The sequence below is a fragment of the Tachypleus tridentatus genome, chromosome 10 (genome assembly GCF_004210375.1).
Source record: "Tachypleus tridentatus isolate NWPU-2018 chromosome 10, ASM421037v1, whole genome shotgun sequence".
NCBI classification, from domain to species: Eukaryota; Metazoa; Arthropoda; class Merostomata; order Xiphosura; family Limulidae; genus Tachypleus; species Tachypleus tridentatus.
This window is the reverse complement of record NC_134834.1, coordinates 153,098,318-153,115,796: the sequence shown is the minus strand read 5'-3', so window position 1 is coordinate 153,115,796 and position 17,479 is coordinate 153,098,318. Positions and strand designations below refer to the sequence as shown.

The following is a 17,479-nucleotide window of genomic DNA, read 5'->3' as shown; positions in this document are numbered from 1 at the left end:
TGTTTATTATTAATTGTAGGCACTATTGTAAAATTTTAAAAGCTCTTCTGTTATAATTTATTACATAACATAACGTATTCTATTGTTGGGTGGGCTCTTTTGAATCATTTTGTAAAAGTGATGCTAAATCCATTCACTTATCAGTAATGAATTACTTTTATACCAGTGTAAAAGTTGAGTTGTTAAAATGTGCCTTACTTAAAAGAAATAAAGGTCCAGCCCTTTATTCCATTTGATAAAGCACCTCTCTGGCGTTGGAGAGCTCTGGGGTTCAAATCTGAGGTGATATTATATTGTGACAAAAATTATCATACGGACTAAAGACGTTGTTATTGAAGTAATCAACTAAAGTAACCCGGGAAGGTCCTGCAGTTACAAATGGATCGTTAGTAGTAGTAGTAGTAAACAGTGAAGACCAAGTAGTTTATTCTATTCCATATTTTATAGTAAATCATATTTTACGTTGTGGCTCCTTAAAACAATATACTTCTGTACTTAATAAAGCTCCTTCTAAACAAGCCAATATTCCTACTAAAATTCCTGTGCAAAATGTTATTGCACTGACCAAGTTTCCTGTAAAACTGCGTGCTATTTTTTCTTCAAAATTACGTTTTAATTATTCACTTTTGCTGTTACTCGTTTGAATAAACAATGTATATAATAAAAAAGTGTCTAATAAAAGTACTTCAAAAGTTTGACAACAAAAATATTTATTGTCTAACTTGTAAAGGCTGAAAAAAATCTTAACAGCAGTACTGTTAGCTTTAAAGGCAAATCAAACCTAATTTTGCCTAATGATAAATGAAACCACTAAATTTTAATGGCTAAATTTATTAGAACAATTAAACGTCTTCTTTCTCGCATTTCGAAGGAGATGGACATAGAACAGTTTTTGTAGGATTTCATATTTGCGTATTCCTATAAATTATTTTAATTTATAATAAATCAGTGTCATAAACAAACAAATAAACATGCTTTGTGAATATAGAGTTAATTTAATCTGAACTGGTTACAAAATATCGCAGAATTAAGAAATACACAGAGAACACTACGCAACGCTTCAAAACAAAAACTTCACAGTCTGGAGATTAAACAAAGAAAACACATTGTAAGTTTTCTATACCACAATATTTTTCCATTTAAAAATTCCGGAGAAGAGTCTCGTAGTCGTTTGTTCTCCATCACACCAAACAGGACCGGCATGGCCAATTGGGTTAACTCATTCGACTCGTAATCTGAGGGTCGTGGGTTCGAATCCCCGTCGCACCAAACATGTTCGCCCTTTCAGTCGTGGGAGTGTTATAAGTTATTGTCAATCCCACTATTCGTTGGTAAAAGAGAATCCCAAGAGTTGGCGGTGGGTGGTGATGACTAGCTACCTTCCCTCTAGTCTTACACTACTAACTTAAGGACGGCAAGCGCAGATAACCCTTGCGTACCTTTGCGCGAAATTCAAAACAAACTAACTATTTTGTTATAAATATTAAAGTTCAACATAATTTGAAAAAAATCAATCGCAAAAGTGGAGGGATTTAGTATGAAATCTCATTATTTTCCAGGGCACATCGATTTCTCAGCTAATGTGTTTCACTTTAAATAACACTGATATATTTTGTTTACAATAAAATTGATAAACAGTATAATATAATGAGGATCGAAGGAGCTATGCATTTCCCAAGCGGTTTATGATTGTGTGTATACTTGACAATGACGTCACTCTCCTGGTACTTGTCGCGTTCCGGCTGCGATCAATGAATTAGCTTGCTCGTTTGTGCTGAAGGACATGTGTTAGTCATCTGAGGAAAAAGGGTGTGCGACTGACGCATTGCACCTTTAAATAGTGCAGTAGTCATAGTTTGAAAAATCTTTGGATGTTGGTTGGATAAGCGCGTGGAGTAGGCTCCGCAGTGTCTCATAGTCTCAGGTAATAACAAACGCGTCTATGGTGGATATCAAAGAGCCTCAGAGAAAAAAGAATACAGATACCAACAGACAAGATTTTCACTGCATATACAAGTAAGTGCATCTTCTAAGAAAATCAACATAAAAAATGTTTAGTTATGTTTTTGCGATGTTAAATATAATAATTTATTACCAGACATTAAATTTTCTTTTTATGGTTGTTGTTTTATTTCATACTTAAGTACAAACCATAGCAAATTTAAATGTAAGCGAATTAATTATGGAAATCCATAAACAATTGTATAGTTTAGCCGCAGTTCAATCTATTCTAACGTTTAGTGTTTTTAAACATGTCTTACTGTTACAATAACTATTTCTATGTGTAATAAAGTAGCTTGTCAACAGTACCGTTACCAACTGTATAAAAGCATCAAATTTTATGTCAGACTTTATGATCCTAGTAATTACTTTTAGGCTAAGAGCCCTCCTTAATTTCGTTTGGTTTCGATGTAGAGCACAAAATCCAAAACGGTCATTGTGCATGGCTAAAAGTCATCTCAAATGTTAGAAACCATAAGAAAGCCCAACTAGTATCAAAATACAGTGGTAGTGTTGTTTGTTTGTTTTTTTTCAAGTATACAGGCAAATCAATAATCCAGACTTATTGAAAACGTTGTTAGTAAAATTTTATTCTTTGGAGTTTTTCACATCATACGTTCACATTGTTGAAACTTCTTACATTTGCATCTGTTATGTTTTCAGTGTGCTTTTGAGTTTCTGGTAATCATTTTGTTTCTACTTGGAAAGGGGTAAAAAGTCTGTGTTGGCTCTACCACATTTACGTTGAAACAATTTCCTTCACAGAAGCGTTTGATTAGATTTTTGAAAGCCAATGATACTTCAAAATTGGCAATTAGGATTTATCAACCTTTTTCCAGGCAAATTTTTGTGGACAAAGTATCAACTGTTGTGTCTGGTTGATGAGTGTCAAAATTGCAGCCTGGTAGACTGTCCATTAGATACACTCAAGTAGATTATCCTAGAATATGATGTGTATTGTCTACCATTCGATATATATCATTGATAACAACGTGAATAAAATTAAAATATAAATATCATCTGAGATGTAACAGGTTTTCCATGGCTCGAATCTTATGGCAGAAGAACATTCACCTTTATTTGTTAAGAGATTGAAGAGCACTAGTTTTATCACACGATAACAATCAGTCTGTCAAACTTCTGAAAGTGATGTATACAGCAACTTCAAGAGATAACAAAGCAGATATACATATGACTCTACGACTTCTTCATAGGACTACCAGGCTGATTTTTTGTGTCTTTACTTTTGAAAGATGATGTTTTGTGGTAATTAAAACAAATATGAAATATTGGCAAAACTTGTGGATCAACAAAGCTGACAGTGATGCTGTAAAAGCACTCTTGTTTCACATTGTAGTTTCTCACACTTAGAAAAGAAAGAAAGTGTAATATTTAGGTACGAATGCTGAATATCATTTGTATATTCAACATACATATGTTAGTGACATTGCAATGTGGGGGATTAAAAATGAGTGTTTAAACTAAAAAAGAAGAAGCGAATGATATGATTCACACAAAGACATAGCTCTTGCACATAACAATGCAAATTTGCATCTTCAAGCTATTATATAGTTCCCATCTGAAGATCAATAAAAATGATAGGATGTTAAACTGTTATGCATAACAAGTACAATATCTATATAATAAATTTCTCATGATCAATATAATACTAGTTTTACTCAAAAACATAATAAAATATTTTCTGCCAACATGAAGAACTTTAAAGAAAGATTCATTGTAAAAGGAGTTCCTAGTAAAACTCTACCAAAATACTTGAGAGATGTCTACAACAGAACATTGAAAATATTTAGCCACTATTATGAATTAGAGTTATCACGTGACTGCCATGTACCTGGATTATATTAAGTTCATAAACACATTTCTTGACTTATTATTTTGATACCAGTTGTGTTTGCCTGTAACTTGTAGAACCTAATCTAAAGTGGTGATTTTTTTTTAATATGAGCTTTTAGCCAGCTGATAAGAGTAATACTGAAGACTGACGATTGACTAATACATTTATAATATTTCTATTAGATTTCATTGTTTATATTTCATAAAACCTGTCAATTATGCATAAAGTTTGGTATTGGTTAGTTGCTCGAAAGAAAATCTAGTTCTTTTTAGGTGCATTTTTAGTTACGTTATAAATGTCTTCAAAGTCTCACGCATTCTAATATAACACTTATTAGTCGTTCTGAAACATTGTCATAGTGACCACTATTACTAAGTTTCCTTAAACTATGTGTGTTTTCCTTATGGCAAGGCCTCATCAACTATTTGTTGAGTCCAGCTGAGAAAAAAACATAGCAACAAAAAACACATTGCGTCTGCGCTTTCACATTAGGGGAGGGGAAACAATACGCGTGTGTGTGTGTCATGATTGCTTAAGGACACTAACTGGCAAGATAAACTAAAGTTATTTGTGATGTTTTTGTTTTTCATCTGTGTTATTTTTCCGGATTATTTATTTTAAAACCACCAAAGTTTCTTTAAAAGGAAAAAAAATAAACACAGCTAGCGCATCCTATAGTTAGTGAACCGCTACCTACATTAGAATATGGTATTTCATTATTTGAGAAAAAAGTAATTTTGTAAACATTGCTCGTGTTTTATTTGAATTTTAGATCATTAGATCTACAAGGTGATAAACTGAGACTCAACTGTGATCTGCAAGAATAAAGTTTCACATTGTATAGAGTGATTAGAAAATACATCTATCGCCCAACGGTCGCAGAAATTACGTTTTTAGAGACGTTTCTCCATTTAGTATGAGGGATTTCAAGATGGCGGAGCTCAAGATAGAAGCTCCGCTTGCGAAGACGGAAGAATGGTCAGAATTTAGTGATTTTCAAAACTCTGAAGACTTTGAAAATTCTAATAGGGACACAGAGCAAACTACTGCAGCTATTGACAATTCTTTTGTGGATAATTTTAATGATACTTTTTCGAACTCCCTTGAAGACCTTGTTAACACCTTTGACGAGAAAATAACGAATTGTTTTTACAACTATGAGGAGAAGGTTGAGAAGCTAGCCCCAGTTCAAGTTAGGACTCAAGACGAAATTATGAGTGAATGCCAGTAAGTGTTTTGTTTCCTATTTGCAGGAATTAAGCATTTAATATGTATTAAACTAACAGGTACAGGCGAAGTTATTTGTTTAAATGAAAGTAATACATAATACTAACTGATGCAGTTGATACTTTCATAATTAAACATGCAGTTGGACGTGACAATTTGAAGTGTTTTAAAATGATTATGAGTTTGTTGTGTCTGAAAATCTAACTTGAGCAACATTTAAATTGTTGATTTACGTGTATGGTAACAAATTAATTACACATGAGATGTTTTAACTAATTGAAGGGAATACAAAGTGACATGAATATTACTATTATAACTAAGTATGATTTGTCAGTAATGATGAAATAAACATTTACAGTTATATTTAGGGGTATAAAATTAAAATATTTAATAATATTAATATTATAAAATATAAACATAATTTGTTGATACCATGAGATGGAAAGCTATACATTCTTGTACAATGTAAGTAGAATTAGTAAATACATAAAATTTTAGAAAGTACACAAAATGGGCAGTTCCACATCTATGTTTGGAAGGTTAAAACAACACAAATAAAAATAAGGTTGTGTGATATGCAAGGGATTGAACCCTGAATCAACAGTGATATTCCTAACTAATACAAATAATGCAAGTAAAGTGTGTTATTATTTACAAATAGTTCAGGTTTGAATGGTTTGCATGTGCATAATTTTAACTCTAAAACATGGAATGTGAACATTAAGTGAACTAAGTAAAAACAAGGAGATTATAACTACTAAGCCTGATGAAGAGAATGAAGTTATCTTGAACAGAATAGATTACAATAACAAGGTTCCTGAAATAATAAATTATATTTTTTAGTTTTTGGATTGTAGAAGAATGTCTAAGTAAATCTAGAGAAAATAAGCTGAGTAGATATTTCTTCCAGTTAAAGGAAGTGAAAGTTATAAAAAGGTAATTACAGATGGAAATGTGACCAACTGTTTTACATGCTGGAATTTTGTATGGATTGCCAATAATGCACAAACTAAATTGTCTGATAAGATTTATTCTATGTAAAACTGGCTGTTATAACTTTAAACAACAAATGTTTTTGAGCAGTGGTTTAAAGGAATTTACATGTAAGGAACACTAAAAGAAAATTTTAAGTTATGTGTAAACTTGATTTATAATAATGAAAGTAGTTTTAGCTGTTCACTCAATGAAATATTTTGTAAGTTATATGAAGTAAGAATGATAGAATCATAAATTTTTTAAAAATATTATGAAATAGGTGGAGTAAACACAGGGTCCAGTTTGGTCTCAATATTAGCAAAGGTATTTATGTATTATTATCATTTAATGATTTGATTATCAGAATATTCTGAAAAATTTAAACTATTCTTTAGATAATGAAAAAAAAGTGTTAATAAATAGAAATGTGAGTAATCATTTTTTGGAGAATGTGATATTTAGATAAGGGAAAATTTGGGTAAGTACTATTTATCCTGTTAGGCTGTGCTAACTATTTTGAATTGTAACATTTCTATAGTGAGATTTGATTAGTATACTGTGGTAGAACATGCTGAATTCCCAGTTGAAGAGGTATTTAAAAATTTAGACTTTGTATGTATATGTTGTATTTCTTTTCTCAACAAACCTTTAAATGTCACAATGCTTTATAAAGCTTAACCTGTTTTAACTCTTTTTATGTCGGGGTACTTTAGTTTAATGTGCTTGTTGTATGGTTTGTTTAATTGTATTTCAAAACAACTGGATGAAATAGTGTGAAACTTGAATAAGTTTCTACAGATAATGGGGATTTTGAAAATAACAATTTTTTATTTGATATGTACATTGGTATCATTGTAGTTGCAGCTGTGTTATTTATAGTGGTTGAAGAAAAACATCTAAAATGAATTTCTAGTAAAACAATTTTATTGGTAGGTTCATTTCCCTGTACATGAGTTCAGCAATTGAACATTATATGAAACTTTTATATTACAAAGATTATTTTCATATTGTCATGCATTTCTATTAATATATGCAAATTTTATCTATTTGTAAAGAAGCTCAGCCTCCCGATAATTCTTTTTGTAATTTTAGTGACACCCCATACAGTTCTGGAAGAATATATTGATGATGCGAAAGATTCTGTTTAAACTGGAATATTTTGATACAATTTTAATGTGGTTGCTGTAAGATGTAATCAGAATATCTAATAACATTTTAATTAAATTCTTCCTTTTTTCTTGTGATCATTTTTCACTTGCTGAGTTAATATTGCGACACTCGGAAACTTTTGAAAAAATATATATCAGCAAAGAGTCTTTGGTACAAGAAACCTGTAATGACTTGGTAACCTGTTACATGGTTACTTTTCATCTTCTCCATTATATGGGGTTACATTCTGTGCTAATAAACATACCTTACTCAATGAACACAAATTAAGAAATTGTTGGAAGATAGCTGTGTCTTTGGGAGTGAAGTGGTAACGAGCAAGAAGTTTAAGATGCAAAAAGTAGTGATTTTCAGTGATCTTAGTATTTATGGCATATCATCATTACTACATGGGACTCTCTAGAGTGGCTTTATTTGTGTATATTGCACAGTGAACAATTTCTAATGTACAAAAAGGAACAGGACTGCAAATGTAAATGAGAAATTTAGCAATTACTAGGGGAGAAAGACTATAAAAATGGTTTTAAAAAAGAAAAATAGTGTAAAGTAAATGATTAAACAATAGCAAATATAAATGGAAGAAAATAAAAAATGATAGAAAATTAATTAAGATAAAAATTAAAAGTAGTAAAACACTATCAGCTATGTTTTTTTCTTTGTCCATTTAAACATTGGTCTGATTTTTTCTTGTTTGCTCTGATCTTTTATATTCCACTTAATTGCCTTTGGTGATATTTGTTTTGTGACACTTTTTACCTGTATGAATGCATCCTCTATCCTGGTACTGTATATAAGAACTTCATTCAGATAATGTTTATCACTTTTTCTCAACAAAGCATTACTAATGGGTTTACCAGTGCTATGATTTTTACATAGTTAATTTTCATTAAAAACAACAACAAAAGAACAAATTTTGCCAAGCTGATTTACAGCATGAGTTATCAGGTTATTATTTCTGTTATGGAGGAAAATCATGTCCATATTTTGCAAAATGATCATTCTTTCACACCCTCAGTTGATGGAAAATTTTTCCAATTACAGAAACCTGCCTAATCAACCCAGGGCAGGATCCATGGAGGTCGATAGACCTCCCTCAAATAAATAAAAAATATATGGTTGAAAACAAATGGGCTTGTCACCCAATTTGCCTGCATATAAATAATAATGGCCACTTTGATATAGTTGAACTGTCGAGGTTTATGTTCTAATCTGGATGACAACAAAGCACTGATTGCTTTTTACCATCCTGTATGTCTTTCTTTACAGGAAACATTTCTGAATCTTGCTGATACATTCACCTTTCGGCAGTTTTCTTTGTGCAGAAATGACTGGTTGTGTGATGGACGAGTGCATGGAGGAGTGACACTGTTGGTTGATCAACGTGTGCCTACCCTGTCTTTTCTAGTCGATACACCCTTGGAGGCCGTAGCCTTAAATGTTTCATTGGGTCATATCATCACTGTTTGTTCTCCCATTGAACAGTTGCTGTCTCCCTTTTTACTACTGGGGGATGTTAATGGACATAATCCTCTCTGGGGAAGTGTTGATATTGATGGGAGAGATTGCTCTGTTGAGCATATGCTTTTAGATCACAACCTTTCTCTTTTCAATACTGCTGTTGATCTCTCAGTTTGCTCCCCTTCACAATTCTTCCACTTTTAATGGAGGGTTGACAATAACTTATGAGGCAGTGATCATTTTCCTATAATTTTGAGAGAAACTGTCCCTGGTTGATGGCACTTGACCCATGAGTCTTGGTGGATGCTGGCTCAAGCCAACTGGTGGCCCTCTTTCACTGCACCAATGACACTTGATCCTGTCATTGTCTGTAAGCCATCGATAGATGATTATGTGGTAGCAGTGACTGACTGTATTATACAGGCAGCTGCTCAGTGTATTTCTAAAACCTTGACACATTTTCCACGATATCCTCATCTCAGGTGGAATTTTATTTGCCATATGGCATGGGAAAGCTAAAAAATGGGTCTGGGATACCTTTCATAGTTATCCCACACTTTTAAACTTCATCGCTTTCCAGCAGATCCGTGCACATCTCGGCAAATGAAATATCAAAGCCAGAAGGAATCTTGGATTAAATTCACAATCAGTAATTCTTCTATCCCAGTTCCAAATTCATATGGGACAACATTCCAAAGGTCAGTGGGCAGTATAATCCTGTCCCCCTTGCTCTCTGATGGCCAGGAAATAGCTGATACCTGGAGCATCACTCATACTCTCACTGATAGCTTTTACCAGGTATTTAGCACTTCTGCTTCATCTTTCACCTTCGTAGCCATCAATACTTGGCAGAGTCATCACCTATTTTCTTTCTAACTGATCATCTCTGTGACTATAACCATCCCTTTACTCTTGTGGAACTGAAACTGGTTTCTCATCGGTCTGACCTGATGATATACATTACGAGATGCTCTATCATTTATTTCCTGCTTCTCTCGCTATTTTTTTTTGTTATTTTTAACAACATTTGGTAGGAGAATTTTTTTTCTGATGCATGGCACCAGGCTATTGTTTTACCTTTCTCTAAGTCTGGGAAGGATCTTAAGATTCCTTCAAACTACCATTCAATTGCTTTGACAAGCTGTCTCTGTAAGACCTCAGATTGGATGGTTAATGCTCATCTTGTTTGGTTTTTGAATCAGACAACTTCCTCTCACTCATCCAGTGTGGGTTCTGCCAACAGCACACCATGATGGACAATCTGATTCAATTTGAAATGTTGATCAGAGAGTCCTTTCTCAAACAACATACTGTATCAATATTTTTTACCTCAAGAAGGTTTAAGTTACTATGTGGAGGTATGGCATTTTGCGAGACATCCCCTTATGTGGGTTACATGGCCATTTATTTATTTTTATTACAAATTTTTTTAATAGGCAGGTGATTCCAAGTTTGTGTGCATTCCACACCTTTCTGTTCTTTCCTACAGGAACTTGGGGTCACTCAGGGTTGTATTGAACTACAAACTGCCTTCAATTGTTTACTGAAGTGGACCACAGCAAACAGTTTCAACTTCTCTCTGTCTAAAACCATTTGCATGCACTTTTGTCCTCAACTGAATACTTATCCTCATCCTGAACTCCCTGTTAGTGAAGTTGTGTTTTCTGTGGTTCCTGAGACAAAGTCCTTGGGGCTTATCTTTGACTGTCAGCTAACCTTTATACTACACATCAAGCAGCTACGAGTCAAATGTACAAGAGCACTGAACATCCTCCATGTCTTCTCTACCACCATTTAGGGAGTAGATAGATGTTCGTTGTTAAAGATCTGTCGAGCCATCAATCTATCAAAAGTGGAGTATAGGTCTCTCATCTTATGGCTCTGCAAGAACCTAGTCTTTGAAGGTGTTGGATATTGTTCACCATCTGGGGCTTTCTGCACTTCTCCAGTCCAGAGTTTATATAATGAGTGGTACATGAGTTTTATTGGGTTGAGGAATAATTCGTGAGCATTTTTTTCAAGCTAAAAAAATATATTCATAAAGGAAACGCTTCGCAAAATATTTCATGTCATTTGGTAGATAATTTTTTGCTCTAATAGATGGTGTGTTTGATTTTCATATGTCTTTAATTTTTGCTTTCATTTTCAGCTCATTAAATGGAATGTCAAGTGGACAAAATCGAGCATTTTCGACACCATCTGCTTTTCGCATTTAATTTCTTGCAATTTCGTTTAAAACAATGCATACTATATACCTAGGTATTACATGAAATAAAGTATCATAATAAATATTTTGGGTGTAATGTGTTCATGCATTGAAGTATTGTATAGTCTTGCATGTAATGCTTGAATGAAATTAGTTAAAAACGCTCACGAATTATTCCTCAACCTAATAGAATGGACGATCTGCCATTGTTTCTTCTGGCCTTTGTATCCAGGTGCAATTGGATGAATTTGGTCTGTCCTTGGATAACGTTGCTGCATCCACTGGTTAGCTCATCTTACTGTGACTTATTACAGTCCCCAAATGTGATCTTCTTTTAGTCATCTGAAGGAGGTTGATATTCCTAGTTGGAAGTACCATCTTCTATTTGCTAAACGTCTTTTGAACCATTCCTCCATTCCAATTTATACGGATGGTTCCAAATTAAGTGACTCTATGAGCTCTGCCATTGTTTGTTGTGGTTTGGTGGTTGTGCACAAAATCCCCTCTGCAGTTTCTTTGTTCACTGCTGAACAGTATGCCATTTCTCTTGCCCTGGATAACACAGAAGTGAAGCAGTACTTGAATTGTACTATTTATACTGACTTGCTTAGTCTTCTACTGGCCCTGAAATTCTCGTCGATGTTCAAAACTGACTGGCCCATTTCTCTAACATCTACTTCTATCCAGTTCTTGATACCAGGCCACACTGGTTTTCACAGCAGTGAGCTCAGGACACTGCAGCTTAGTCTGCCTGCTCTGGTACTATCATTGCTGTTCCTGTTCCATACATGGACTGTGGTCCTGTATTCAATTCTTGCCTTCTTCCAGTTGGCAGTTGACTTGGAGTGAGCAACATGAAAATAAGCTTTTCCAGATAAAACCCTATATTGGACTTTGGCTGTCTTCTTTCTGTAGAGATCGGAAAGAGGAAGTTGTTCTAACTAGACTATGCATTGGTCAATTTTTAACTGATCATTTTATTTTATTTGGGACTGATGCACCAATGTGTGGTCTGTGTGACACTCAGGTTGTAATAGCCCACACATTACTGTCATGCAGTCATTATGACTCTCAACAGCAACACTGTTTTAGACATGTTTTGTCCCATGGTTTATCCCTGATGTTGGACAGTGTCATTGGTGATGGTGACACTGTCCACCTTACAAATGATTTTAGTTTTTTTAAAGGCCATTGGCCAACTGGAAAGGCCAACTTCAGGTGATTGATGCTGATGTTTGAACTTGCTCGTTAGTCATCCTGGTGAGTTATAATAATTAAAATTATGCTACAGAAAGTCTTTTAAAACTTGTAGTACTTTCTTGCTTACTGCTGTTAACTAGATTTAAAAATTGGTTTTAATGCTATTTAACTTTTTTAATTAAAACATTAAACTTTATTTTGCTTCACTTTGATTCTTCTTTATCAACTTTTATAATTTTATTTTTTATTTTTTTAGCTGTTGTCGCACATAAATAGCCCAGTTGCTTTGAGCCATAAAATGCCAGAAACTAACCATTGTGTTTCATATTTGGAAATTTAATTCTCAGATATGTGAAAGGGTAGTTATGCCTTATCTGACATGGTTGTTGGAACTTTGTGATTTAGCTTATCACTACGATGAAGAAGCATATTCCAACTCAAGTAGTTCAGCTGCTTTTCCAACTCAGCAACCCATTGTTACAATGCACATTGGCTCAGTTGTTAGCTTTTACATTAATCTCTGTTGTTGTTAGCATATCATATTTTATTGGCTCTTACAAGGGGTCACAGTTCTACTTTTATCTGAAGCTCCTGGCCATCAACATCAACTTTTTGATATACTGGTACTCAGAATAGATTCAATGTATACCCAAGGATTATGTTGCTCTGTTAGATCATTGCCAGTGATACCAGTGATTATTGTATTTTGTGTGACTTGGCTCAGAGAATTCTGGATGTGTGGTAACTTAACCACATTTCCAGGTGCACTACAGGTCATTGAGTCAGGATTAGTCATTCAGTTTACATCTTTGCTACTGTTATTCACATAATCTGTAAGATTTCTGTCTCTCTCAGGCCTTAGGATTTGAAACTTAGTTTAGGACTGTCAGAATGGTTGCTCTGGGGGTGGTGAGAAAATTATATTAGTTCTTCCAGATATTTATTCCCATTGGTTGTTAGGCCTAAGAAGGTAGGAGGTTGGTGTCTGGTCATCAAACTTTCTTATCTGTATCATTACCTAGTTTCTCCAATGCTCACAAGTTACTTATTCCTCAATCTGAGTTGAAATGTTTTACTGAAATTGTGGATGTCCAAGTTCCTTGTTGTTGGCTTCTATCTGCACACTGCCATAGCTCATAATGCTACACCATTATCAGCATTTTTTGTGCACAAAGGTTGGGGTTACTGTTGGCACCACATCATTAAATGTCAGAACATCACACCCTGATGCTACTTTCAGAAACAACCAAGACAAACTTCATTCTCAGAGCTGAGGCATCTGCCCTTGCTCCATTTCAGTGTCATCAGTCAGGGTATGTATTTTTACATCATGTCAGCTGACTTCTATTTGGCTCCACACTATGATACAGGTAGCTCAACTCTTACCTTTTCTTTTGCCTACTACATAAGTGGTTATTTCTCTTTTGGGAATGTGGGCATCAGTCAAAACTGTGTCTTTGGAATGAGAACACAAGAGATCCTTATAATGGTCTTCAACCAAGGGATCATAAAGATAAATTCTTTGGATTCCCCAATTTCCTTAGTCAGGATTGTTCTTCAATCTCGAGGAGTTGCTTAGTAGGGACACTACAAAGATATATCTTATTCTGCTGCCACCTTGTCCAATGTTCTATCATTTCACAAGTACCTCATTTCAGGATGGGGGTGCATATACCAACAATCAGGAATTTCAGGATCTATCAGACAACAAGGCTTCCCCAGACAATGTTTCAGTCATTCTTGCTCTTCAAAAGGCAATGTTTCATGGCATGAGCTTATTAGGGTGACAACTGTCAGGCTTCACTCTGACAATTCTCTGGTTGTGTCTGGTGTTTCATGTTAAGGAGGGACTTGGTACAAGGCACCATGTTTTCTAATCTTGGACCTCCTTTCTCGTGACCACTCCTATCATATCATCCTACTTGCCATATTCCATGGGTTATGACCGTAGTAGCATATGAATTGTTTAAACCCAAGCAAATTTTCCCAACAGATTTGCTGTCATTTTGAAACCATGATTGGTGGATTGGCCTTTTCATTGAAACACCCAACTGTATCAATTTGGTCTCTGTTATCTGACCTTTGAACTTGGGCAATGGATGCATTCAATTAGGATGGGATGGGATTACCACTTTAGGCCCTCTCTCCATTTCATATGTTACCAAAGGTACTAATTATGATTTGTTCCAACCCATTGATGGGTCCTGTTGATAGCACTGAATTAGCAGATACAAGTTGATTTCTGCTTCTGCAATACCATCAGGAGTATCCATCCACTACTTTCATATCTAGGAAGTCCATCTCTGTGGAGGTAGTTATGATCTGACATGATATACTTGGTTATCCAGAAGTTCAAGCTTCAGCAGTCTTTCACATGGCAATGGGGTTTAATTTTCTAAGGTTGCTATGTGTCTGTCTTGGTCTTTGCCTTAGTCCTACACTGGAGACTTATTAATGAATATGGTACACCTATTGAAGATTGTGTATTGAAAGGAGTTTGAATCCATTTCACTCAGAAGTGCTAACCATAACTAATTTTTTGACCTGGATCTTTTTGGGCCAGGACTTTTGTATCTTCTACAGTTGCACTCTGTAAGGCAGCCTTATTGACTACTGTTTGATACTCACAAATAAAAATATTCCTCGAGTCCCCAGTGCTCTCTGGATTTCTCAAGTTGCTTTGGGTTCTTTGTTTTATGAACTATTGCAACTACCCAACTGGTATATTAAGGCTACATTACATCCCCTTTTTTCATTTCCTGTTTATGATCTGATTCTCATATGGCATGTATCACTTTTACCTGAAAGTTTAATGTTTGTTGCTCCTATTGGTGGTTAGAGTGATTTGCAACGTTTGTCTACTCTAACTGCTTTATTACTTTATCTGTGTCCTCAGATCAGTTTTTCATACCCAAGACATTGTTAAACAGGGAATTGGAAAGATGCTTTTAATGATTCATTTGATCACTATTTTCTCACTTCATAGCTGATAAGGTTTAGATATATAGTTGTCATGAGGGTCTTGTAGGTTTTGTTGTCAGCACCAATATGTTTAGAGATACTAGACAATTTTTTTTTTATTGTGGGTTCTCTTTGAAGACAAGGAGTCTTCTGCAAGTCACATATAATCAGATCTCTCACATAACTATGTTTTTAGTGGCCAGATTGATTTACCTGCTGGAAATTATTTTGAAGACTGTTATGTGGACTTCCTCCAGTACCTTCATCTCACATTACTTGCATTATCTTCATTTGAAGGTTTTTTTGCTTATCCTCTGTACCCATCTAAACAATTCTGACTAGATTATAAAGAGGGCTGCTACCTTTCTGTGTTCCTTAACTTGTTTTTACAGGGTCCCACTCTGTAGCATGTGTTGCCCAGCAGGAGTGCTTTAATCAAATCAATTCTGCACTGTCAATCACTAATTCAATATATTCTATCTAAGTTGCAACAGACTCTGTAGAAATATGTTCTATAAGACCACCTAGAGGCACTCTGGGTGGAATAACTGTAGTATACCAGACTGCCACTTTTGGACTTTCAGTACTAAAGCAAAAGGGGATCCTGCCCATCATTGGATTGATTAAATTAGGGTTGGGTTGCATTGTTCCTCAGGACTACTCAACATTCATTACCTCTCATACTTGACTAGTGGAGCTTGCGAGTCTTTACCACATTCAGCTTTCAGTCATTGGGGTAGCAAACAGAGGCTTTTCCTTCAGAGTATTTTGGAAGCAAGTGGAATATACCTTTCTCACATGGTTGGAGAGTGATGATGAGTGTTCATAATCCCTGACTAGATGAGTTCTGCTTCCTCAGGCTGAGTAAGGCATAGCTAGTCTCATCATTTCAAGTCTAGGGTATTGCTTTTTGGACTTCTTCATGTTGAGAAGAAGGTTTGTCTATTTCAGTGTTGCTTACCTTCTCTTCATGATTCTGGTAGCTCAGAATGCATCATTCTGTGCATACAAGTTTGGATCCATTCATAAGTATGTAAATATATGTGTATATATAGAAAATCAATACTCAAGCAGTCAGGGAAAAGATACAAACACATTTATACACAGAGAGATTGCAGTTTAATTGCCCTAGCCTTTAATGAGAGATATTGAGATCATGACTCTATAATTCCAACTCTGAATAGTGGAACTGTGGCTATCTAGTTGGGTCCTGACCAGTGATGATAATAAAACATGTAAAATTCCATCTATAATGCATAAATTAAGTTAAAAGTTGAAGAGCATATCTATTCTGGATGTAGTGGGGCTATCCCATTATAGTGCCAACCTTCTATTGACACATCCATGATCTATGTAGACAGTTTCCATATGGATAATGCTTTGACTGGCCCCTCCACCTTCTCAGTGTGGAATTCCAGCTGTAAGTGTGAAAGAAGTATCTATAGGAAATTAATATTTTCTTAAATCAAAAATGTATTTCTAATAATAATCAATAACATTTCCTCTTCACATTTTCCTGTTTTTTCTCCCCACAAAGAGATGGTGTTAGAAACCTGAGAGTCAGTTTCAAAAAAAGTGAGAACATTGTCTGAAAAAGGTTTTATTTATATAGAGGTGGAAAGTATCATGAGACAAATATTGCCAAGGGCAATTAAGTGGGGTATAAAAGACCAGAACAAGTGATAAAAATCAGACAAATGATTAGATGTGTGAAGAAAAAATTCTAGAACTTTAGTGGTAGTTGTAAGTGTGAGAAGTGATAATTATCATTGTAAATAAGTTTTTAATTTAAGAAATTAACTTTAATTTTTTTCCTGGCAGAGAATTGGTTAAATGTCCAAAAGTACTGCTTCTAGAATCAACGTTAATCACCCAGATATGAAAGTTCTGTAGAATGGCATTCCAACTGGCTTCCATTATTTCTTCTTCATCTGCTTAATTCTTAACCCATTTTTGGTATCTGAAATCCACATTATAGATGAATGGTCAAGCTAGTTCAAATGTTACTTTATTTGATATCAGTGACTTTAAGTTGTTATTTTTATAAAGTCCATAATGTAGAATTAAGTGCCTGTTAATGATTACATATAGAACATTAGAAACTTCTAAATTCTTCAAGTAATAATAGAGTTTGATATCCATTTCCTGACAACCAATGAGATTTAGATAGATATTTCTGGAATTTATAGATGTGGTCATACATACATATTGAAAATGTGCGACTGCTTTATTTTAATATATCAAACTATCAACTTCACTTTTTTTTAAATTTAATAGGGAAATACAAGGGGTTGTATAGTTCCACAATGAATTAATAGCCACTGTAGGCTCTCCATGGAAATGCTGCATGTGGCAGTGTGAGCCAGAGCTTTATGTCTCTTATCCATTGTTAAGACTATTGTTTGGTGCTTCCATTTCTTTCACTGCTG

General features: G+C 34.6%; 1 protein-coding gene across 3 annotated transcripts in view; it reads left to right on the top strand.

The window, feature by feature from the left end:
• Positions 1-1,798: 1,798 nt before the first annotated feature.
• LOC143230656 (fasciculation and elongation protein zeta-2-like) overlaps positions 1,799-17,479 on the top strand; it is a 60,385-nt gene continuing 44,704 nt past the window's right edge. The window contains exons 1-2 of one of the 3 annotated variants that reach the window (XM_076464550.1): positions 1,799-2,016; positions 4,629-5,083. In XM_076464550.1, the coding sequence (XP_076320665.1) occupies positions 4,773-5,083 (311 nt within the window). In that variant the 5' untranslated portion in view covers positions 1,799-2,016; positions 4,629-4,772. Of the gene's footprint in view, positions 2,017-4,325; positions 5,084-6,363; positions 6,383-17,479 lie in introns of those variants that run through there. The other 2 variants (XM_076464551.1, XM_076464554.1) reach the window with 2 other exon arrangements.